This window comes from Zygosaccharomyces rouxii (assembly GCF_000026365.1).
Source record: "Zygosaccharomyces rouxii strain CBS732 chromosome F complete sequence".
NCBI classification, from domain to species: domain Eukaryota; kingdom Fungi; phylum Ascomycota; class Saccharomycetes; order Saccharomycetales; family Saccharomycetaceae; genus Zygosaccharomyces; species Zygosaccharomyces rouxii.
In genome coordinates this window covers 693,179-716,125 of record NC_012995.1, presented here as the reverse complement: position 1 = coordinate 716,125, position 22,947 = coordinate 693,179, and the positions used below count along the sequence as shown (strand labels likewise).

General features: G+C 40.7%; 10 protein-coding genes and 1 non-coding gene across 11 annotated transcripts; 4 read left to right on the top strand and 7 right to left on the bottom strand.

Annotated features, from left to right (window-relative positions):
- Positions 1 to 1,675: 1,675 nt before the first annotated feature.
- ZYRO0F08866g (uncharacterized protein) lies at positions 1,676 to 6,238 on the bottom strand (the record flags this gene model as incomplete). Its single annotated transcript, XM_002497538.1, has 1 exon — positions 1,676 to 6,238. The coding sequence occupies one exon, from the start codon at positions 6,236 to 6,238 to the stop codon at positions 1,676 to 1,678; it is 4,563 nt and encodes a 1,520-aa protein (XP_002497583.1).
- A 2,392-nt stretch (positions 6,239 to 8,630) lies between these two features.
- On the top strand, positions 8,631 to 10,118 carry TOS1 (Tos1p; the record flags this gene model as incomplete). Its single annotated transcript, XM_002497537.1, has 1 exon — positions 8,631 to 10,118. The coding sequence occupies one exon, from the start codon at positions 8,631 to 8,633 to the stop codon at positions 10,116 to 10,118; it is 1,488 nt and encodes a 495-aa protein (XP_002497582.1).
- A 218-nt stretch (positions 10,119 to 10,336) lies between these two features.
- Positions 10,337 to 10,409, bottom strand: ZYRO0F08822r. Its single transcript has one exon. It is a non-coding gene; the product is annotated as a tRNA-Ala (tRNA).
- A 299-nt stretch (positions 10,410 to 10,708) lies between these two features.
- Positions 10,709 to 11,755, bottom strand: ZYRO0F08800g (mannosylinositol phosphorylceramide synthase catalytic subunit CSH1; the record flags this gene model as incomplete). The annotated part of the gene is made up of 1 exon (XM_002497536.1): positions 10,709 to 11,755. One exon carries the CDS (start codon positions 11,753 to 11,755, stop codon positions 10,709 to 10,711), a length of 1,047 nt encoding a protein of 348 aa, XP_002497581.1.
- A 744-nt stretch (positions 11,756 to 12,499) lies between these two features.
- On the bottom strand, positions 12,500 to 13,393 carry CDC28 (cyclin-dependent serine/threonine-protein kinase CDC28; the record flags this gene model as incomplete). Its single annotated transcript, XM_002497535.1, has 1 exon — positions 12,500 to 13,393. The coding sequence occupies one exon, from the start codon at positions 13,391 to 13,393 to the stop codon at positions 12,500 to 12,502; it is 894 nt and encodes a 297-aa protein (XP_002497580.1).
- Positions 13,394 to 13,580: 187 nt separating this feature from the next.
- Positions 13,581 to 14,612, bottom strand: IFA38 (ketoreductase; the record flags this gene model as incomplete). The annotated part of the gene is made up of 1 exon (XM_002497534.1): positions 13,581 to 14,612. The coding sequence occupies one exon, from the start codon at positions 14,610 to 14,612 to the stop codon at positions 13,581 to 13,583; it is 1,032 nt and encodes a 343-aa protein (XP_002497579.1).
- A 240-nt stretch (positions 14,613 to 14,852) lies between these two features.
- Positions 14,853 to 15,740, bottom strand: LGE1 (Lge1p; the record flags this gene model as incomplete). Its single annotated transcript, XM_002497533.1, has 1 exon — positions 14,853 to 15,740. One exon carries the CDS (start codon positions 15,738 to 15,740, stop codon positions 14,853 to 14,855), a length of 888 nt encoding a protein of 295 aa, XP_002497578.1.
- Positions 15,741 to 15,971: 231 nt separating this feature from the next.
- Positions 15,972 to 17,579, bottom strand: AMN1 (Amn1p; the record flags this gene model as incomplete). Its single annotated transcript, XM_002497532.1, has 1 exon — positions 15,972 to 17,579. One exon carries the CDS (start codon positions 17,577 to 17,579, stop codon positions 15,972 to 15,974), a length of 1,608 nt encoding a protein of 535 aa, XP_002497577.1.
- Positions 17,580 to 18,854: 1,275 nt separating this feature from the next.
- On the top strand, positions 18,855 to 19,901 carry LEE1 (Lee1p; the record flags this gene model as incomplete). The annotated part of the gene is made up of 1 exon (XM_002497531.1): positions 18,855 to 19,901. One exon carries the CDS (start codon positions 18,855 to 18,857, stop codon positions 19,899 to 19,901), a length of 1,047 nt encoding a protein of 348 aa, XP_002497576.1.
- Positions 19,902 to 20,561: 660 nt separating this feature from the next.
- Positions 20,562 to 21,119, top strand: ICS2 (Ics2p; the record flags this gene model as incomplete). The annotated part of the gene is made up of 1 exon (XM_002497530.1): positions 20,562 to 21,119. One exon carries the CDS (start codon positions 20,562 to 20,564, stop codon positions 21,117 to 21,119), a length of 558 nt encoding a protein of 185 aa, XP_002497575.1.
- Positions 21,120 to 21,172: 53 nt separating this feature from the next.
- Positions 21,173 to 22,945, top strand: SLI15 (Sli15p; the record flags this gene model as incomplete). Its single annotated transcript, XM_002497529.1, has 1 exon — positions 21,173 to 22,945. The coding sequence occupies one exon, from the start codon at positions 21,173 to 21,175 to the stop codon at positions 22,943 to 22,945; it is 1,773 nt and encodes a 590-aa protein (XP_002497574.1).
- Positions 22,946 to 22,947: the final 2 nt, after the last annotated feature.

The following is a 22,947-nucleotide window of genomic DNA, read 5'->3' as shown; positions in this document are numbered from 1 at the left end:
TCCTTAAAGTAAGTCCTCCTTGAGTTCCTCTTCTTCTTACTTTCTTTCTTCAGTTCTCGTTGATTCTGATCTCTTCAGTGTAGGTAATTATACGAAGAGCTCTTCTTGCCAACAATCAAAAAAGTAAGCCAACTGATACAAAGTTCAATTGAGACTGATGGATGGTCTTATATATTCTTTGTCTCTACTGAATCTTGAACTTAACTTGTGCGGGAAATACAATAATACACAGGTAAAGCAACATAACATTACTACCGCTGCTGCATTATAATAACCGGGTATTTCTTTCTAGTTCCTCATTCTGTAGAATTCATCTTCAGTCTGACTGTATGTGTGTCAGTTCAACGGCTACTAACTCTTAATTTTTTCCATTTTTTTAACTCAATCCCAGTAGGTTTCCAATCCTCTGTAGAAACTTGTAAAGGTTTTTCCGGTCCTAGGACCTTCTCTGTGGAAAGTTTAACGCACGATGTATCTATCAAATGTTGACCTCGGTTCTTACAGTTTATCATTCGGTTGATAAGTTATGAGGTCGGTTCTTACACCTTTTCTATTGTTCGCTTCTAATGAAGGACGGAAGAAATGCGTCGAGTTACCCAGTACGGAGATGCTATAAGAGCCGTTGTTTTTATGATATATGCATCGTCTTAAGAGCCGATATCAACTATGGACCGGATAAAAGAGGCCGGACCCTAATAGTGAACAGGTGCCACCGTAAGCATATGATTATCGGTAGATTGGAAGCGCCGTTGCCAGGCGCTGGTCCGGCCCTAGCAAAAAGAAAAAAGACACATACGTCCCGATGACAGAAACAATAGATATGACCAAAACAGTTGAGACAGTTACAATATGATTACCAAATACGGGGTGTCGGATCAGTACGCTTCCCCAATAGGAAGGGATTGGGCTGCAAGGAGAGTGGAGATCTTGGCGAATGTGTGGCAGTATGCAAATTCGAAAACAAGGGAAAATAGAGAAGGAAAATAGATAGAAGAGAATATGCCAGGACATCACATGCTTTTCACGTGCTGCCTGTACAAAATCTTCAACACCATTACTGACAGAGCCCATGTGCATGGCACGTTCCTAGGAAGGAACCCCCAGAGAATTCTCATAGATCACCACTGTGGGTATCCTGGATAATAACTTGACCACTGGTAATTTCTCACTCAGGTACAAGCAGCAATACTATTCCTACCAAAAAATGCCAGCTTGTCAATAATTCTAGAGGAACAATTCATGTTATGGTGAGAACGAGATTTCTTACGCGACTGAAAACTATTAGGACGTTTGATCCCTAATTTCAACATGCCCAACGCATTCACTCCGCCATTTTAAAGCTTATTCGTTTCTTCCAGTTCAATAATATTTTTGAGATTTTTAGAGTCCTCCGCACGGTTGCTAGTGGAAACCATGACTTCGATGGGAAAACTCCGTAAAGGACTTGGATATTTTTACATTGTCCGGCAAAACCGACAAGCTCTACCACGAGTTTTCGAACACCTAAGTACTAAAACAATTTAAAAGGAACATTTAAAATAAAACCAAGTTCACAAATAGAGTCACATATATTGAAGGTAATAATGTAAGACGATGATAAAATAATGAAATACAACAGAGTCAAAAACGAAAACAAAAAAAGGGTATCATTTTCAATCATATAGCCCGGAACTTACTATTTTTTAACCATATTCTTATCGCTGGGCTTTGCTTGGAAGATAGTTGTATCCTTCTCATGTCTATCCTTCCTCTTAGGAATCCAATTTTTAATATTCAACAAACCACCAAGAGACCACACCTTAACTCTCATGATGTAATAACAGAATAACATGAAAAACACGTTGAAAATAATGTAAGCCCACAGAAAACCGAAATTTCTCCATCTTTGACCCCAATGGATGTTATATTTCCTCACAACGTCGTCCTGTACAGTATAAGGGCAGTATTCACAATCACTTGTGGCACCCGGGTTACGAATGTAACCACCTTGTTCAGACTTGTACTTCTGCAAGTAGGAAGCACAGGTTTGACCAGAAGGTGGATCCATCCTCAGCAGCTCATGTTCACCACAAACAACCTTTTTATTGTGGACCAGACATGTTACCAAAGCTTGAACCACATAGGTAAAGGGTGAAGTTTTGTACATCAATCTTCTCCAGAATGCAGGCATCTTCTCTCTAGGTTGTAAGATACCACAGAACAGCAAGAAGGCAGCAAAAATATTAGAATTGATCATGGATGCAGAAGGAACATCAGGAGACATGTAAAGAACCCACAAACCATAAGAACAGTAATATGTTGGGAAGATCAAAACATAAAAGAACCAGAAGAAACCCGCCTGAGATGCACGTCCACTGTAGTATGCAGGCCAATAGTAGCAAACCCAACAGAAGAATTGGCATGCAACAGACCATATAATTTCAAAAAGCAAGTGCATTAGTAACAACGCAGACCAGTGGAAGGTATTGGAAGAGGCTTCTCTGACTTCATATAATTCTCTTGATGGAAAGGCGAAAACATGCATTTGGTTGACCATTGCAACAGCAATCAATAATAGCATGAAAACAGATGCAAAGGCCTCTTGAGCAGCTCCTAATGTGTGGTTTAAATGAACATAAGACAAACCAACGAAAAGAGCACAAGCAATACATTCAAAAAACTTGGCTCTAAGATAGACAGGTGATCTCCAAAATTGAAGATTCGTTCTCTTGAAAAGCATCTTCAACTGAACAGGATAAGTTGAAGCAAATTTGGTACATAGCTCAGGATCCTCATTGGTTGGTTTACTAGGTAGCGTGCGATGTAATTCCTCGACTTCTTCCCTCGCTTTAGCACATTCTGGTGACTTTTCCCACAGGTCACCCCAATCAGCACTCGTAGATGCAGTGGCACCAGCACCAATACAGTTCAAAATGTATTCTGCAGGATTTTCAGAAACACCACACTTGACACCTGATTCACGCTCAAAGTAACTCAACATCGTAGAAGAGTTTGGTCCAATGTCACCAAAGTACACCATTCTACCACCTTTCTTCAATAACAATAATCTGTCGAATTGCTCAAACAGAGTAGCAGAAGGCTGGTGAATCGTACACAAAATCGATTGACCAGAATCAGCCAATGCCCTCATGAATTGAACGATAGACCAAGCAGATTGAGAGTCCAAACCAGAAGTAGGTTCGTCTAAAAACAATAACAGAGCTGGTCTAGCAACCAACTCAACACCAATAGACAATTTCTTTCTCTGCTCAACATTCAAACCCTTACCGGTTTTACCCACATAGGCTTCAGCATAGTTTTGCATACCCAATAATAGCAGAATCTTCTCCACATAGTCATATTTTTCAGCAATTGGAACAGAAGCAGGTTGTCTTAAAACAGCAGCAAATCTTAGGGATTCCCTAACACTTAATTCCGCCATGTGGTTATCAGCTTGTGCAACATAACCACAGGACCTATTGAAAGATTGTGGTAATGGCTTAGCGTTAACCAACATATCACCAGTCACTGTACCCATATTGACTCTTTGGGCCAAAACATTTAACAAAGTCGTCTTACCAGCACCAGACTCACCCATCAAGGCAGTCATTTTTCCGGGTTGAACGTAACCAAAAACGTTGCACAACAATTGTCTGGTAGCACCATCATATGGAATAACGTAATCTAGGTTGTTCCAAGTGAAGACATCCTTTTCGGCAATAACCTTTTTCAAATCAACACCAGGACCGTTTAGAGCTTCCATCATTTCTTCCCTACTGGCGGTCTTGGCATCAGCATTTTCAGTACCAAAGTTGGGCATGTGGCCTCTCTTGTACAGTAACAAGTCACCACCACCTTCTAGGGGTTTCAAAAACTCAGAAGCAATAACGTTAAACATAATGTAACCAGCGGTCCAAACAACATTAACACCCCAATCTCTCCAAGCATGCTTGTAAGCGAAATGATAGTTCTTTTGCACATAAGCATCACCGCTCACATACTTACGTCCTTTGACGGAACCAGCTGCGTCACAGATTTTGTTAGCAACTGGAACATTCTCATAACCGGCACCATTGGGGACAAGGTTGGAACATAACATTTGTCTCCCATGGAATTCAGTGGACATCAGAGATTCATATGTATAAGTCAACGGGTTAAGGTAGTGGAACCATCTCATCCAGTGGTGCATCTCACCAATTGGTATCACAAAACCACAAGCAGTCGTAAACATTAAAACAGCTAAACCACCAACAGCGTGGGCAGTAGTACCATCCTTTGTCATTGTAGCAACAAATTTGAAAATGAAGGACATACATTGTTGACATGTGAATAAATACAGGAAGTACTGGAAAAAGGCACCGGCGGTAAACTTCATCAATGGCATCCAATAAGTTGTAACAGCCAATAGGACAATCGCAAGGAACTTAATTGGCATTTCAGTAATAATTTCCTGCAAAGATTCAGCAGAAATGTGATACATCGAATAAGTTTTATGCTTAACCACAATTGGCCTGTTGGCAAAAGAGTTAGCAATTTCAGCCAAAGATGTAACAGCTGCGAAGATTAGAACATAGAAAATTAAACCACCACGGGAATAAGCACCTGCAGTGGTTGATTGATTTTTATGATCAATTTGGTGAAACATGGAACCAATAATGAGACCCTTGGTGATAAATGAGGACAAGTAAACTTTGGTATAAGTAGAATCACCTTTAACTCTCTGGAATCCACGCATCATACAAAGCCAAACCTGGGTAGCATAGTTCACGGCAAATTGAGATTTCATTCTTTGACCCTTTTGTAAGACTTGTCTCTTTGCAGTTTCAAATCTATCCCTGGTTTCATCAGCTGGATGGCGTGCTTGATAATCATCATAGTATCTTAACAACTCTTGGTATTCTTCAGACTCTAACCATCTCTGTTCAAACTCAGCACCCGATTTTGGTACTTTATCCTCATACCCTGGTTTGATGTCTAATGTTCTATTCTCGAAATCAACAGTCACCGATGTCAAGAACTCCGCAGATGTCATTCTAGGTGGTTTAACCCAACCCATATCTTGGAAATAAGCAACTGCTTTGTCAGCAGGACCAAAGTAAATTTGCTTACCATTGTATAGAACGGTAGCTTTATCAAATAACTGGTAAATGTTTTCACCTGCCTGGTAGATACAGACAAGCGCAGAATTGTTCATCATATTGGTAGCAGTTCTAATAGCTTGAGCAAATTCCAATGCTGTAGAAGCATCTAAACCTCTTGTAGCATTATCCCAAGAATATAAAGCCGCCATCATACATTGTGCTTCCACCAAAGAAACACGCTTCCTTTCACCACCAGAAACACCTCTCACCACTTCGTTACCAACTTTAGTGGCATAGGTGTGTCTTAAACCAAAGACTGTACACCACATGTCTCTCAGACTATTGACGTATTGGCTCCTTGTCATATTATCAACTCTAACACGAGGTGTTTTACACTTCAATGCAAAGTCGATCGTCTCCTTAACAGTAATCTTTGGGAAATGGAAATCCATCTCAGGGCAGTAAACAACGTAACCTTTATATCTCTTCATCATTTCTGCTTGATCAAGACCGTCATAGGAAAATGAACCTTCCACACGGACATAATCATCAATTTCACCTGAAAGACACTTTAACAATGTCGAAGAACCTGCACCTGGTCTACCAACTACGAAAAGCATTTCACCGGACTCTACAACACCAGTGCAGTTTCTGACAATCTCTCTCAATGGCACTGCGTCTTTCTTTCCGAACTTGAAGAATTTCAAAGGCCATTTCAGCAAATCCCTGAACATTTCTTCCACAGAGGGACCATAAGCGGCTGAAGCATCAATACCAATAGCTGTCACATTTTTAAACGCAATACCAGAATCCCTCGGCGTAAGGCCCTGTTCAATGGCATGGGATCTCAAGTAGTTCAACAAAGATCTTAAGTCGAAATCTAAGTCGTTGACTTCAAATTCTTGCATCTCTTTCTTCGTTTTGCTAGAGATAATACGCGACATAGCAGCCAACCTTTCGGTACCATCTTCATTTGATAGCATATTCGTTATGTGACGTGATATTTGCGAAGTAGCTCTTAGATCTTCTGGGTCGCCGTTAGCGCCATGTGGTTCTGCTGTTGCACCGTGAACTTCGTAGCTCTGCAAAGACTCAGCATAAGAGTGTTCTTCATTTGGCGTCGAAACGTTTGAAAGAGAATCTTTGTCCTCAAATCTGTCTTCCTTTGCAGCTGACATTATTGTTATTGATGAATGTCTAAATCAAATTTCTATGGTCGAGCGATTGATAAAATTAAAATCGAAATGAAACGGAAAGAATATCAAGTTATCAACCACTTCCAGCGTGCACTCTATTCCTTAGTAATTAATCGGTTGTATTAAATTCTGAAATTGCAATTATTATTTTCTATTATTATCAAAAAAAAGGATTAATTTTGATTGATATTATGAGCTTGGTTAGAGTAGATAAAATCCAATCGAAATTAGGACCTCTTCTTCTTCTCGGTATTTCAATAAACAGACCGATATAACGTTATATTCCCTTTTCTTTGGTTCTCTTCAATTCTCTACCTTCAAGTCACTCAACAGGATTGATAACAGGAGAAGACAAACGAATAGTAGTCTAACCACGAACTCCGATCGATATAGCAGAGACGGATCCTCCCTCTTTTATATTCTTTAACATTTGCTTAACCTTGATTGAATCTCGGACTTGAAGTTGATGTATGAGAGAATTATAACAACAAAATCAAAGTAGTAACAAGCAGCATAACATGTTTTTGTAACGTTATGAAAGAGGCAACTCCCCAATAATGGCAACCATATTTGTCCAATCTATTAAATTCACTCTAAAAATATTTTATGCGCATCAATGTATGGCCATTCATTTGTGCAGTTTTTTTACTCAATATGCAGGCCTTCTTCCTTGTTAAACAGATCGCTTCCGAGAATCCGAAGCAATATGTAAATATTGTATTCAATCTTTGGCTGTTAGATTGGTATTTCATTGGATAACTGCATCTTACAACGATAATCTGATGGATTCTATCCGAGAAAATTCATTCCAGACATCTTCTAATGAATGGCGCACAAAATCTTCTCACTTGCTCATCTCTATGGTAATTGCTTAGGTCATGTAGGGACTTTCTCTTTTGGTCTATTGATGAGTTGAATGACGATCTATACAATGTATTGTTCAGCTTCATGCAGGAGGTGGAATGGAAAAATAAAAGTTTCTCATTTGATACTAAAGCTTATGTTTTCAAAAAAAAAAAAAAACGCAGTTCGACATACAGACTCCTAAGACCGGTGTTAGCGAAGAATAGAATCTCTTGAATGAATGAGAAATTTAAAAGTTAGTTATCAAATCTGGAATTTGATTACCGAACTCGGAGCAGGGAATGGAGCGATTGAGAAGTTTATCAATTTGTGAATGAGGCTGCAAAGATGAAAGGTTTTATTGAAGGTACGTCTACATATACACTTCGGAGTTGGAAGAGGGAAGGAATTAGACAAAAAAATAGGGCTGAATATAACACGGGTACACGCAGTATTGATGCAGATGGTACTAGTGCCATTACTTGAAAGTCGTTACGTGAATATATGACATGATTATTAAAGAAAACCTACAAATAACTCTAATAGACCACCACCTATTAGCAAGAAAGCCAACACTGCTAACCAAGTCTTTGAGATGGGTGATTTGAAAGATTCCGTATCCTTAACCTTCTTCTTACCAAATTTACGGTGTTGTTCATTGCGCTTGGCAAATTTCTCATTTGCCAGTCTCTGTCTTGGATGTTGAATTGCCATTTAAATACAAAAGGAAGCAGGGGTGGTGAAAGGGGGAACTTGCCTAACGATATGCCTTGTAATGCTATGTAGTCTTGCGCTGTTTGGTTCAACGATCAAGTGCATTTGATTCAAGTTATATCGCTTGATGTAATTTTTAACACGTAGGAGAAAACGGGTAACTACAAGGCGACATGCAAGACAGGGTAACGTTGAACTAAAGGCTACGCAAGCACGTATGCCAAGTGTTTTAGTTTGTAGATGGGTTAAAGGGGATTGCAATCTCGCTTCAGTGGTATGTTCTTTTTAAGAACTAATCAAGGGTGGTAATTGAAATATTTCGCTTCCTGGTAGCTGATCCGGATCCTTCGCAGTGTTTACGAAGTCTCTGGCATGCTCGAATCGCGTAGAGCACGAAATGTAAATACAAATGGCTGAGCCTTTTCAACCTCGCTCGAGGCGTAAATCGCATCGCGAACCACGAAAAGCATAAGAAAACAATAAAGTTTTTTCAATTCCCACTGAAAAGTCAAACAGATTTAAAACTAGAACAAGTTGTTCATACCATCTTGGGTGTATTAGTTTCGTGTTTACCCAAATTTTGCCTTAGAACCCAGCCTTTGCCCTCTATCCCCGCAGACTACTTGCCGGTATATGTACACTTAGATCTTGAGAATTTGAGAACTTCCTTTCGTTAATTTCCACTCCATTTAATTGTATTGGTATTTGATATCTTCAAATCTAACCAAATACAGTTTTCCAACTAAGTCGTTCCCTTTCAACTTCAAACAGTACGCTCATTACTCCCCAGTATAATAACTGAGGCAACAAATCCGCTATGTTGTTCCAAAAATCATTAACGGCAGCTGCCGCATTAGCTGCATTTTGTACTTCATTTACTGAAGCCGGTTCCACCGGTGGTATTAAATATACCGGTGTGGGCTTTTCAGGTTCCTACAAGGACGTTATCTCTATGGATGATTCTAGTTGTTCATGTCAACAGGAAGACCATTCATTTTCTGGTACTTTTGCACCATTGGATGAAGAATTATCTGTTCATTTCAGAGGTCCAGTTAAGTTGTTGCAATTCGGTGTTTACTACCCAGCAGGCTCACCTCAAAAGAAGAGAGATCTAAGTGCTGTCGAAGACGGAGACTGCACAGAAACTGTCGCTAAACACAAGCACAGAAGAGATGTCGCCGTTGAATATAAAGAAGTCACTTCAACTCTTGTCGTCCCATACAGCGGCGAAGCTCAACCAACCGGTGGTGCACCAGCATCTGGTTCAGGCTCTGCTCACGCTGTTGTCAGCACCGTCTTGGCAACTGCTCCTGCTTCTGGATCTTCCTCTCCTTCTGGCAGTGCCTCCGTTGACGCTACCGGCGCCTTCGCAAGTCCCGCACCTGGCGTTGGTGCTTTCGCTTCCGTAGCATCAAGTGGTTCTTCTGCTGCTACTTCTGGATCTTCATCTGCTGCTCCATCCTCTGGTAGTTCCGCTCCTGCTTCATCCTCTAGCTCCAGCTCTAGCTCTGCTTCTGCTCCTGCTTCAAGCTCTTCCAGCGCACCTTCAAGCTCGAGCTCTGGTAGCTCTTCCGGCGGATCTGGTTCTTGGTCTCGTTCCGCCTACTATACCCCAGGTAGCGCAGATGGTTGTGTTTTCATGAACCACCAAGGTGGTTCTGGTTCTGGTGTTTGGGACATGTGTTTCGGTAACTCCATTTCATTTGCTGGTGAAGACGGTAAGAGTGCAGCATCCTCTGCAACTGCTCTTGGTGAAGTTACATTCAACTCTGACGAAGAATTCATGATCTTTTCAGATGAATCATGTAGCGGTAACGATTGTGGCTACTACAGAGAGGGTATTCCTGCTTACCACGGATTTGGTGGTAGTGATAAAATCTTTGTATTCGAATTCACCATGCCAACTGATTCTACTTCCGGTTTTAACAGTGATATGCCAGCAATTTGGTTATTAAACGCAAAGATTCCACGTACTTTGCAATACGGTAACCAGGAATGTTCTTGCTGGAAGACCGGTTGTGGTGAATTAGATTTGTTTGAAGTTCTCAGCTCCGGTTCTGACCAGTTGATCTCTCACTTGCACGACGGCCAAGGTAGTGGTACCGATTCTAACGCCGGTGGTGGTGGTCCAACTGATTATTTCACTAGACCAACTGAGACCTCTTTGAAGGCCGCTGTTATCTTCAATAGCAACGCTAACACCATTCAATTGGTTCAAGTTGATGACGATTTCGGCTCCAGTCTAGACAGCTCTACAGTCAACGGTTGGTTAAACAAGGCTGCTTCCAAGGCAATCTTGATGTAAAAATAAAAAAAAAGACACGAGAAATAAGTAAAATAGGTTTATAACCTATAGTGTATTAGTAAAGTTTGCTAAATATGTTGTAATTGTTAGTTACATACTCATGAAATTAATTAGTTTGTTAGGCGCCCGTTGGTTCAACCATCTGCCTGGTCGTAACACCGCGGCTCCTGAATTCTGCATTATCCGTAGGATGGTTTCCCAAAAAATCTAAAAATAAATGGACAAGTCCGGATTCGAACCGAAGACCTCCCCCATGCTAAGGGGGCGCGCTACCAACTACGCCACATGCCCACATGTTTTCTATTGGTGTTGTTGTTTTCCAGAATGTTTACAACAGGAACAGCTATTCAATTTTAGCGGTTACCATGCAGTCTGTTCTTTTGAAAAAGAACCAAAACCGTTCCTGTTCGCTTCGCTCATAGTTCCTTGAAACCGTAGCCTTTCCGGCAATATCCGCGGCTAATCCCAGCCGCACAACCCTGTCGCTTTATCGTTAGTCCCTTGTGTTACATCCAATCCTATATAAATATGTGAAACACAGATATATATATATGTACATTTCGTAATCATCATTATCAAACATCTAATATTCATACCGTTTCCCCGTCAAACCCCTTTTCAACCTGAGGCAAAACAAATGGAACGTTTGAATCCTTTCTCAACCTCTTCTGTCTCAATTTCTCTTCCTCTACGCCTTCATGTTTCCACCATGACCATGGACGCCAATTTACAGCTTTCTTGTTACCAGTCGTAGAGCACAACCAGCAGTAAAGACAGTATTCCGTGTAAAGAACAAAAAATGCAAACACAAACCCTACTACAACACATGCAAGGATATGGTTCAGCAAGCTTTTAACAAATTTTGCATCATCTAGATGCCATGATGATCCCTTCGAAATGGAAAAAAATGAATGCTCATGCATCTTGTAGTCCGCGGGTTGTAAAACCCTAACATCCCCATTTTTTGGTACTCCCCATCTTTTATACTGTTGCCAAACCATACTAACAAATAGTGGTCCTGTCGAAGACATAATGGTAACGTACGGTATAATCCAGTTACGGTCATATTTTTTCAATGAATGCATCAATTTTATGAAAAATGGATGATGTGGCACTGATCCCATAACGTCGTTGGAAATACCAGTAGGTGACGTCTTTCTCGCAAACGCAGGTACCGTTAATAGAGGATCTAATTTTCTCTCGCATCCATCGTCTAAGTCAATATAAACACCACCGAAATGTGAAAGAATAAAATACCTAATTGCATCTGCACGTTCAATCGGATAACGGTAATTGCGGAATGTTTCTAAAAACCATGGGTATTCGTCCTCAATAAATTTGTCCGCCATCTCATCTGTCCAAAGAATGTACTCGTAATCAGGATGTAAGTCCAAACATCTTTGACGTCCCTCCTTCCAATGTCCAGGAATTTCATCCGTTTTATAAGTCTGATGGATAATTTTGGGAATCAACTGTGCTTTCTCTGGTGTACCGGGTGGTGGATTCAAATCAACATCCAATAATGCATCTTTCAAAGTGTCGTCAATTGCCAATGTTAGCAGGTCAAAGGTGATATACAGTATGGTAATTAACACTAGTACATTACCGTAAATCATATATTTGAGCTCTTTACGCATGGTGTATTGTGTAATATGTGTGTCGGCTAAGCTCGCTGTCCTTTCAGTTTCTTGGAATAGTTTATCGTTGTAGTGCGTTCATATATAGATTTCTCTCTAGTTTTTATGTATTTGCAAATGCAGTCGTTCCTGGCGACTCAACAGAAAGAAAGTTATATTTATGCAAACAATCAGTAAAGGGCTCTGCCGTCCGCCTACTGCTCGGCCTGCTGCTCCTCCAGGACGCCTACTAAACTAGATCCATCGCACCCGTGGTGGGACCGCGTCGGCTCTTATAAAATCGTAGCGTGGATTGCGATGCCAGTCCCTGTGAAAAAAAAAACAATAATAATGACGGCATGAAACAACCATGTGAAGAGATATTACGACGAGTTTAGCACCTTCGTAACCAGCATGAGGAAACGAAGAGAAGAAAAAAAAAATCCGCAATACTTAGCACTATTACGGTTATCGGAGCTTTGTTAGTGTTGTAGCAAACAGGAAGCTTTCGTACGTCGTTTTCTTGGTAGCTTATGACACCATCGTGGCAACGTGGTTACATTTCAGGGCTCTCCTGCCAGATTGTCAACGGGAACATACAATAGAATACGCTAGGGCAGCATTAGCATTATTCATACGGTGGTGTACGCAAAAAAAAAACAGATTTCTTTCTTGTCTTGGCAAGAGATACGTAGTGTAAAGCTAGTAGCAGTAGAGGAAGAGGGTATATATATGTATACGTGCATTAGTGAATGTTCATGTGATTTATACCATAGCTTCAAAATACGGATGCATGGCGGCTCTTTTAGCGCTAATACGATTGATTGGATCGTAACTTAATAGTGAAGACAGTAAAGCAATACCTCTGGCATCTAATGATGGGACAACCTTTGATAATTCCTTACGATGCCATTTGGGGAAACTTGGCTTGAAATCAGGCAGATAGACAATGTCAGGCCAAACGTTCTCATTCGGTGTACCTAAAACCCTGAAGATTTTGAAAATTTGATCAATTTCACTATCACCACTAAAGATTGGCTTTCTATTGCACATTTCTGCAAATATACACCCAATCGACCAAATGTCAACACCCGTACTATACTGTTTACCACCTAGTAAGACCTCGGGTGCTCTGTACCACAGGGTTACAATTTCATGCGTGTAAGCTCTTAGTGGGACACCGAATGCTCTTGCCAGACCGAAATCACCTAGTTTTAGGTTTCCATCCCTATTGATCAGTAAATTTTGGGGTTTTAAATCTCTGTGTAGAATTCTGTGAGCGTGACAGTATGCAATACCTTTACAGAGTTGCATCATAAACTTCTGAACAATCTTGGTTCCCAATGGCTGATCCTTGGGGATTGCTTCCATATATCTCTTCAGATCAAGATCCAAAAATTCGAAAACCAAGTATAACTTGTGAGCGTCGGAATGAACGATATCGTAAAGCCTGACGATATTGTCGTCTTTCAACTCCTTTAGGAGTGAAATTTCTCTGATTGCAGTTGATGGGACACCTTCATCTTCACTTTCCAACCGTATCTTTTTAAGTGCGACTATTCTCTGACTATGGCGTAGATCTAAGGCTTTGTAGACAACACCATAAGTACCTTCACCAACTTTTTCTAATCTTTTATAATTGACCAGCTCACCACTCATGGGGAGAAAAGATGTTAAAAATTTTAAAACTGTTAGAGATCGATAGTAATGGTAAGTGTGGAATGTTAGAGGTTAAGATGAGTTCAGTAAGTTTTTTCTTTTATTTCGTTCTCTTGACGCGTATACAAGGTAGTTTGCATGTGTCACGTGATACTTATATGCCTATACATAGAGAAGGGGAGGCGATCTACTGAGATTTAGCTAGTCTTTGAGCCTTGCGAATGGCCCTTTGACGAATTGAGTTGTGGAATCCGTAGTTGATGGAGTTAACCATCTTAGAATAGACACCGAGTGTTTCCTCAATAACGAAATGGTATAGAGCATGTGACCAGTACGGAGTTAAACTAGCAAATCTTTCCTGAGCCCCAGAACGATGGCCAACACTAGAGAGGGTTGATCTGACGAAATTCTTGGGGCTAGGAATCATTGCAGAGCTACGTTTGATCTTTGACATAGCGCTGGTGACCAAATAGGAAAGGACAATTTCAACATCCACGTTGGCAGGTTTCAATTCACCGGCTAAGGCATTTGACCAGTTCTGTAAGAAAGACTTGGATCCACTGTAAGTTGCCAACAATGGTGTAGGGATCAATCCACCAAAGGATCCCATGGTCAAGATTAATCCCTTTGTATGACCCTTTGATGCTTGACGAACAATGCTTGAAGCCACACTTTGCGTAATCAAAAGGGTTGCGGTATTGTTAATGGTAATGATATCTCTCAATTCTTTTTCTTCTGTCTCCAAAAATGGAACTGGAATAGAGTGTGATTGTCCAACGTTATTGATCAAAACCGTCACTGGTAATTCATCACAGATTTTTTGCAGGGACAGATAGTTAGAATTTTGATCAAGTGAAACGTCAAATGCCAAAGTTTTGACGGTGACACCAAATTCTTTTTGCAATTCCTCTTGTAAGGCTTCCAATTTACTCAAAGTTCTAGAGACCAACAAAAGGTTGAATTTTTTAGCGGCCATTTGACGTGCAAATTCTTTACCAATACCATCACTGGCACCTGTAATCACACAGTATGAACCTTTACCGGCACCATATTTGGAGTAATCCGTTGAAGGTAATAGGAATATATCAAATATCAAGGACAAAAACCTTAAAACAAATGTAGTCAATTTAATAATACCAAAGCCAAATGCAGTCCATAGGAAATAGTTGGCACATTTACAGTTGGCGCCGACAGCTTGCAATTCGTCAACAAACAACATCTTGTTTTGTCTTGTTTTGTTAGGTTTAGTGAGAGGAGAGAATTTTGTTTTTTGTTTTGAAGGCTCTTCGGTTACTGTATAATGTTCTTATATCTATCGGTGAAAAAAATGAAAAGAAGGTAACAAGCCAAATGTAGGCTATAAGGAACAAAAATTAAAAAAAAGGGACGCCAGCATTAACAAAAGCTCAGATTTTTTTTTCTTTTCTAAAACTATTATTTAAAATATTACATATACCAGTCAACTTTGCATTAAAAACGTATCCAGTTTTTCTTGCGTTAATTGAACACTTAATTTATCTTTCTCACACTGCGTAGCCAACAGTCCTAATTCTAACTCATTCTTAAGTAAATTAAAGTTGTGTTCTTCAAGCTGTTTGTCCAGTCTATCACTTTCCTTGAACATCTGTCGTATAGATTCCAGTTCTTTGGGATCATCAGAGGATTTATCTAAATCTGTCAAATAGTAAAATGGAGACTCATCTTTATCGACTCTCCTCTTGATAGTAGCTACTGATATACCGTGAGGAGATGGAAAAGATGTTGGTGTGTTGTTCCCTTGTTGTACAGGTGGTATATTGACAGTGTTACTACCACTGCTAGTATTCGTAGCGGAAACTGTCGTAGGAGCAGCTACTGAGCTGTGATTACGACGGTAATAATCCACTGGTGTATTATTACCACTACCATATGGTCCACTATACTGCGAAGGCGGCACCGAAGGCTCTGATGATGTTCCCCAAGGTTCAGAGTGTCTGCCGTTGTAGTATCGACCACCAGGATTCGCACCAAACCTCCTACCATCATCATGGCTCCTACGACCACCGTAGTAATTACCATTGTTGTGGTTCTGGTAGTCCCCCGTGTAGGCATGATTATATTGAGGTCCTCCGCCTCTGGTTCCACCTCTAGTAGAATAGTATCTCGAAGGACCGTAGTAGTAGTCTCCTCTATAGTGGTAAGAGGAATATGAGTTGTCTTTATAGTTTCCATATCTACCACCACCTCCTCTGTGATAACTCTTGGACGAATATCCTCTACTGTATCCGCCGCTATACCGGCTACCAGCACCGGGACTATTACCACTGTGTTCGGAACTGTTGACACTGCTATTTCCACTATCACTCATGGTTGAACACTCTCTCGCAGCTTAATTTTTGTCTTCGTTCATTATGTGTAGTATGTAGTTAGTTAGTCTTATTCCATTTCTTTTCTGCTCGGTCGGTCCTTTAGAATCATGAAAACGTAACTATTGAAAAACAACATGTACGTACATCTATGCGTATTTATTTACTAGTTGTATAACTAGAGTACTATTAATCATTATAATCATTAATTGGTCGATGCAAATTCATTAGTTCTACAGTTCACTTTCGGTATTGACCCAAGTGGACATATCCTCGAATGCTAATAGCGAGTGGGACTTTCTTATGCGATTTTCTTCATCGTACATCAGTCTAGTGATTCTTTCACAACCTTCTATCAAAACAGGAATATTTTGAGATCTTTTCCAGAGCTTAAATTTGACTAGTTGTTTCACTTCTGTTATTTGATCCACATGTCTCAATTCTAATACAGCTAAATTAGGGAAATAGTTAAGAGCTAATAGAGTTGGAATGGAATGGTTTGTCAACAGATCACAATTGTTTAATGATAATCTTTTGATTCGACTGCCTCTTAATTGTGCTAACTCCCAAAGCCCTGCATCTGTTATCTTACAACCTGCCATGCCTAAAGTTTCAACATCTGTATTTCTTGCTAGTGCGACAACTGCCAAACTGGTAATATTACTACTGTTTCTATGACGTCCTAAATTACAAGCCTGCAATTGTGGACATCTTATCGCCATCGCAATGATACCAGAATCTGTAACTTTGTCACAAGCTCGCAGGTCCAATACTTTAAGATTGTTAACATGACCGGAAACCTGTATCAGAAATTTATCATCAATTTTCTTATTACCTGGCAAGACCAATTTTTCCAGATTGTTAAACTGATTAATCCATGCTACTGGTGGAACGACATCGGGGCAGATGTAAAATTCCAACCATTTCAGACTCTCACACGATAAGAACCGCGATAATTCATCTAGTTCAGACTGTTGTAATTTATGAAATTTATGCAGAACCATCATCTTGGGTTTTATCAATTTTTTGTTAGTATTCATTTGGTTTTTGACGTTTAAAAAACGGCGAAATTTGGTTAAATCCTTAAAATGGAATTTTTCCAGTAGTAATTCCAAAGTTACATGAAACCATAATCGATTAACCATCATACAGTTATACATAACAGATCCCATCATTTCATTACCGTCTCCATTGCTGTTGTGAGCGCCTATCTGAGACCTGTTATTCCAAACCTCCATGGCTTTCTTCTCATCTTTGTAAATTAATTTAGCATGCTCTAATGACAAAGGTTTACGTCTCGCGTAAGGTTTTTCTCTCGGTATTTCTGCATAAGCGCTAACAAATCTAAGAATGTTTTCAACAATTTCTGGCATTTGGAAAATTGGATGGGGCTTCACTGTTGGAGGGAGCGCAATCGGTGGTGTTGGTGATGACGGTGTTACCAATGTCAAATCCGCCATATGTCTAGTTACTTTTTCCTCATTAAAGGGTGAAATGGTTGCTAATTGAATTACGGAATCAATTCTAGCATCTTCCCAACGAGGACCATTTTTAACTGATGTTGGACCAGGCGTTACATTAACTGGCGATGGGGGATTTTGAGCGGTTCGAACAAAAGGACCTTTATTCTTCCAACGTCGCTTACGACCCAGATTATTACTAGTATTTCGCCTTTTGAAAACTTGATCTAATGAATTTCTCCACTTGTTATTCACATTACTTTCATTGTCAGATTCGGAATCCGATGGTGTGGGACTTGATTTCTTCCTAGGCCTGAGATCCACCGGCGGTGTTTCTCTTAATCTTTTAAAGGAGCCATTACTCAAAGATGCAAACTTCATAGACAACAAAGGGTGTGGGGGAGAGAGGACACTTTGGTTTATAACGGACTTGATGCTTATAAAGAAACAGTGGAAATAAATGAGCGAATTGGAGTTAGAACGAATGGAAAGTGATAAATATCAAGGAAAGGAGTGAATGAAAGTGTTGTATTTTTTTTTTTTTTAATTTTTGAGAATTAATGGAGTCCCTTATCGATAAGATAGTTTGCATAGACCGGAAGAAAAGGTTGTGTTAGGAAGAAGGGAAACCGCTTTGGTGAGAGGTTATTATAACATATAGCAAGACATCTGCGTTCCCTTTTTATAGTTGGCAGGGCAGTTAGCGTCTAACGTGAGTCCGAAGTATTTGTAAATAACATGATTGAAACACAGTACCAGCCCTTTGAACCAGAATCTATCACACCCCATACAAAAAAAAAACCAAGACGAGAACTTTCTCTTTACTAACAGTGCCTGTTTGTTTCCATGAGAATGAGCGTGTGTTTATTGTGCTGGTTGACATCGCTGGCTGGTTTGTTGTTACAAGCGAAGCGCGTAAACCGGGTCGTGAACCGGTCGTGAACCGGCCGTTGACAAAAAAGAAAATATATTTTAAGGGATCGGAGTATTGAGCAACAGCGACCAGACGGCCTAAAGGATCCTCCGCGATGTGATAAGAAAATGAAGTAAAAGAAGAACGAGCAGCAATCTTTATCATGCACCTCATCTGATAAAACATCTCGCACTTTCTACCCCTTCTTTTGTGCTTCTGGTATCCCTTGGCTTTTGAGTGTTTTAAAACTTGGCGTTTTTACGCTCTTATTAGTGTCCATGTGAGCGTATTATAGTGATGCAAACCATGATGTGGTATCGAGGCTTTAAGGGTCTTATCGAGACTTTTTCGCAGGACCCATGAACCTCATTTTATCTTGGCTCATCTCAGTCAATTCCAAGAGTTTCACCACGCACACCACGCTAATACGCACGGACATGGAGACACCTATCAGGCCTCCCTTGCCTGTGGGTATTAACTCTACTACAATGGGATAAGAAATGTGGGAAAAGGGTGGTGGTAGGCGGTTGCGGTCGTACAGATCGAGGCAACGGATCGATCTGCTCACGAGTTATTAAAATGCTAGTTTTTAGTCTACTGCAAGAGAAAAGAGATAAAAAGATGGTCAAATATTCTTCTCGCATTGGCTAATCGTTTTCCTTTACCTCTCACTTTCGTCTCATCCCCTTACCTTGCTTCTTGGTTCTTGATTCTTACAAGTGGATCAAATTCTTCACTTTATCATGGGCACCCCCAGGAGAGTGCACAGAAGAAGACATAGTAGGGGTTACCAACCACCATCACCTACTGCTGCTGCGATACAACAAGACTCCAATACTAGTAATAACAATACCCACAATACTCAACATGAAGAATCAGAAAACGCCAAAAACCAATCGATGTTTTCACCCGAGCAACAAAAAGTGATCATTGAACACTTACTTATTACCAAGAATTCCGCACCTCAGAAAAATTACAGCCATGTACCTTGTAAGTTTTACAGACAAGGTGTCTGTCAAGCAGGTCAATCGTGCCCATTTTCGCACTCGTTAGATGCATTTGCAGCTGATCAGCGACCTTGTGAGTATTTTAAAAGAGGCAATTGTAAGTTCGGTGCGAAATGCGTTAATGCTCATGTCACAAGTGAAGGCACTGATGCAAAGAAACCCCTGAAGCAGTTTTCACCCCCTTCCAGGATCACTACGAATATACCATCGGCAACCCCATCGGTGCCACAGGGAAATCCTGCAATAGGGACATCTATGATCCCTCAGCAACAAACCGATCTAGCAGATGTTTTTGAGGATGAAGAGTACTTTTTACCCAACGACTTTTCGGACCTACTCACGCCGGAAGAACTCTCTCACCGCAGATCACGTTCTTCAAGTAGTAACTCGTTGAAACTTGATCCTATTTCTGCGGCTTCAAGTTTAACAAGCGAACCATTGTTCCATCACCAGAGATCATTATCAGGCACTTCAACTACTTCATCATCATCTTCATTCACTTCACCCTTATTACATCAGCAACTGGCTTTTTTTCAATCCGCACAGAGCACGCAGGTGCCTCTGAAGTCTCCCTACAACTATACCTATGCAACTCGTCCCCTGCAGTTTAAGAGTCAACACACTTGGGGATCCATGCCATCGTCCGGGCCACCGTCATCATCATCATCTTCTTCATCATACCCTTTTTCCTTTGCTAATGATTTGGCAAAATTTAGGATAGAGGAAGAAGACACTCCCTTCCTACTAGATGGTTTACCAAGCAACACGTTTTCCAGCTTTTAGGACGGGGTAGATGGTTCCAGAGCTAGACATGATCCCTAACGAGACAGTTTTTATTATTCTATTGTTTTTTTTTTTTTTTTATCTTTTTTGGTTATTACGGTTTTCTATTATGTTATTTTGACTCTACTCACAATTCCCTAAAAGTCTATACGGTATTTTGTTTAATAGGTTGCGTTAAATTCTTTCTTTGTTTGTTTGCTTAGCTCAACTAGCCTATTCAGCTATTGTATACATCTTTTCCCTACTACGTCTTCGGCACATTCTTTATCATGCACGGTATGTTCATATTATTCCGCAGGAGTTGAAAAGAATTTTCTCTGGCAGCGCTCGGTCTCAGTGATCCGTATTTCCATTGTCCACGTATTTTACCTGAAGCAGACCGAAGCCATGGTTCCAGAAACAGGGTCCATGAAATAGTCGCATAGTTAACAAGAATACACCGTAATAAAAAGTATGGGGAAGGGCCTATTTCAATGCTTAAGGAAAATATACAAACGTAAGTCTAGATTAACAGAGAAGTCTTGTGAGCTGAGCCTTGTGCACACATATATAAAAAAGCATTTATACATAAATCCTACCTAAATTCATTTGACTTGAGTTGATCGCTTTACTGTCTCTGCGGAAGATAGGAGTAGTCTAAATCAAGGCATCTGTTCAAAGATGAACTTCAATGTACCTGAAGAAGAGCGGTACAATTTGGAAAAATTTCGTTTCCCCATGAGGGACGAGAGGGATCACAACATTCCGGAATCTTTGAGAAGACTAGGTTTGGAACCTTCAACTACAAGACATCGTCAACTGGATATCAAGAACCTGAGGGATCAGGTACCAGACGATGGTTCACTTTTTCAAGAGTTGTCAAGGTACAGAATGGTTCCCGTTTCAAACCATCGCCGTCAACGTCACCATAGCAGAGGTTTACAGAAGACTCTTTCACCACGCAGCAAAGGCGATGAGAGAAAGAGCGTATCACCGCTACGGCATCTGCAACCTCTTCCCGCAGACAGTGATTATGTCTACCATTCACCAAGTGAAACTATACGTAACTTGAACGAACAGATGGAAAGGAATTTTAATGGCCGTTATGGATCATTGGTAGAATTTGCAGACAACAACCAACTTGATGTTGAGGGTAAAAATTTTGCTAGTTGTGAAGAGCCAAAAATCGATTTGGAACAAGGTTTTGAAGAGGCTCTGAGAGCAACTAGAATCAGTTAGATAGGTGATGTTCTTTTGTAGATATATAGAATAAAGGTTTTAAAGTTAGGTTTATGTTGAAGAGGAACGCGAAGTTTACAAAGTTAACCTTAACAACAACAAATAGTAGTAATAAAAACGAAGAAGGCATGGATTGGGCCATCCAGGCTGCCAAGAAGAAGAATAAAAGGTTGCCAGGAGGTTCAAGATCAATTATAGAAACTTTGAATGTATTTAACGATGTGGTAACCGATGGTGATTTAGAGATTAATAGAATTTTAAACGGAACCCGCAAATGGGTTAATGATATTGGGAATGGATTACAAGGTCAACTGAGTCCAGAGAAAACAGTCAAGATTGGTGATGAAACGATAGTTAATGATATTCCTGAGGAGAAGACACCTGAGAGAAGCGTCAATTTGCCTAGTGCAACTCCTAAATCTTTAGCTGAAGAATCGGCGCCGGAACCAGAACCAGAACGAGAGCCAGAGCCAGAGCCGGAGCCTGCGCCATTACCTCAGGTACAACAGGAACGATTTACACGAAGAAGAACTACTACAAGAAGGTCGAATGTGTTTGTTCCATTACCGAGTAAGGATCCATTAGTAGTGCAACCTGCGCCTCCACCTGTACCTCCGGCCGAACCAGCCGCCATGCCACCAGCGGCATCACTATTACCACCAGCGATACCACCTACGTCTATCCAAAGCTCGACCGCACTCTCATCTCCTGCGTCGACTGCGTCACCGACCGCATCTGTACCAAGTGCTAATACCGCTTCTCATAGAAGAAGAAGAGCCATTGCTACTGCATCTACAGCTAATAAATCTAACGTATTTGACCGACTGTCTTCAATACCGACTAAATCATTCGAAAACAAAGTGAATAGAACGGCTCGTAAGGGTTCTTCTGCCTCATCAATCGATGTGACTGGCTCACCAATGAGAAGATCTTCACCAAGAAGAAACCCTGGTGCAGTAGTGGATTCTTCCATTCAAGAAACTTTGAAAAGCATATTCTCTACGCAACCTAGTGGCTCCAAGAGTAGTGGTAAAGTGACAAAGAGAGAACCGCCAGTTCCTCATCTAGCTCGATCGTTTAACCGTAGGGCCAATTTCAAGCCTTCGGCGGCTAAATCTCTTGCGCGCGATCCTTCGCCACCAAGGCCCATATCACAACATGCATCCCAACAACAACAGCAGCAACAGGAGGCAAATGTACCTCAACCTGCGAGGCAGAAATATGATAGACTAACTAAATTTCAACTGCTGCCACCTGTGGAATCTGAAAAGGATGATCTTAAGAAGAAATTGAATAAACGTCTATCTGAAGTGGTTCGTACTCAACAGGAACAACATAGACGTAAACAGGAACAACAAAAGAGAAAATCGCACCTGGAAGAAGACTTCAAACGACGAACCAAACTTTGGAGTGATACAGCAACGACTACCACCAATACGAATAAAACTGCTGTACCCAATCCCTTACAACAACTCGATAAAAATAATACCATTTTACATGACTTATACCTTGCTGATCATAGAACGATATTAGGGGAAAATACTGCCACTACTGGCACTGGCTCTGGTAGTGGCACTGGCGGTACTACTGGTGCTGGTAACTATGATGGTTACGCCAATCAATCTCTACCGTATATCCATTCGGATTCTGATGAAGAAGACGATGTTGCCCTGGCACCTTGGGCAAGATCACCCTATTTGCAGCGCCAATTACAATTACAACAGAACTGGGACCCCAGGAAAATTTTTGGTCCTATACCACCATTGCATATCGATCAAATCTTTCAACATTCAAGATTAAATCGTCTTAAACCGAAGAGAGGTTGATC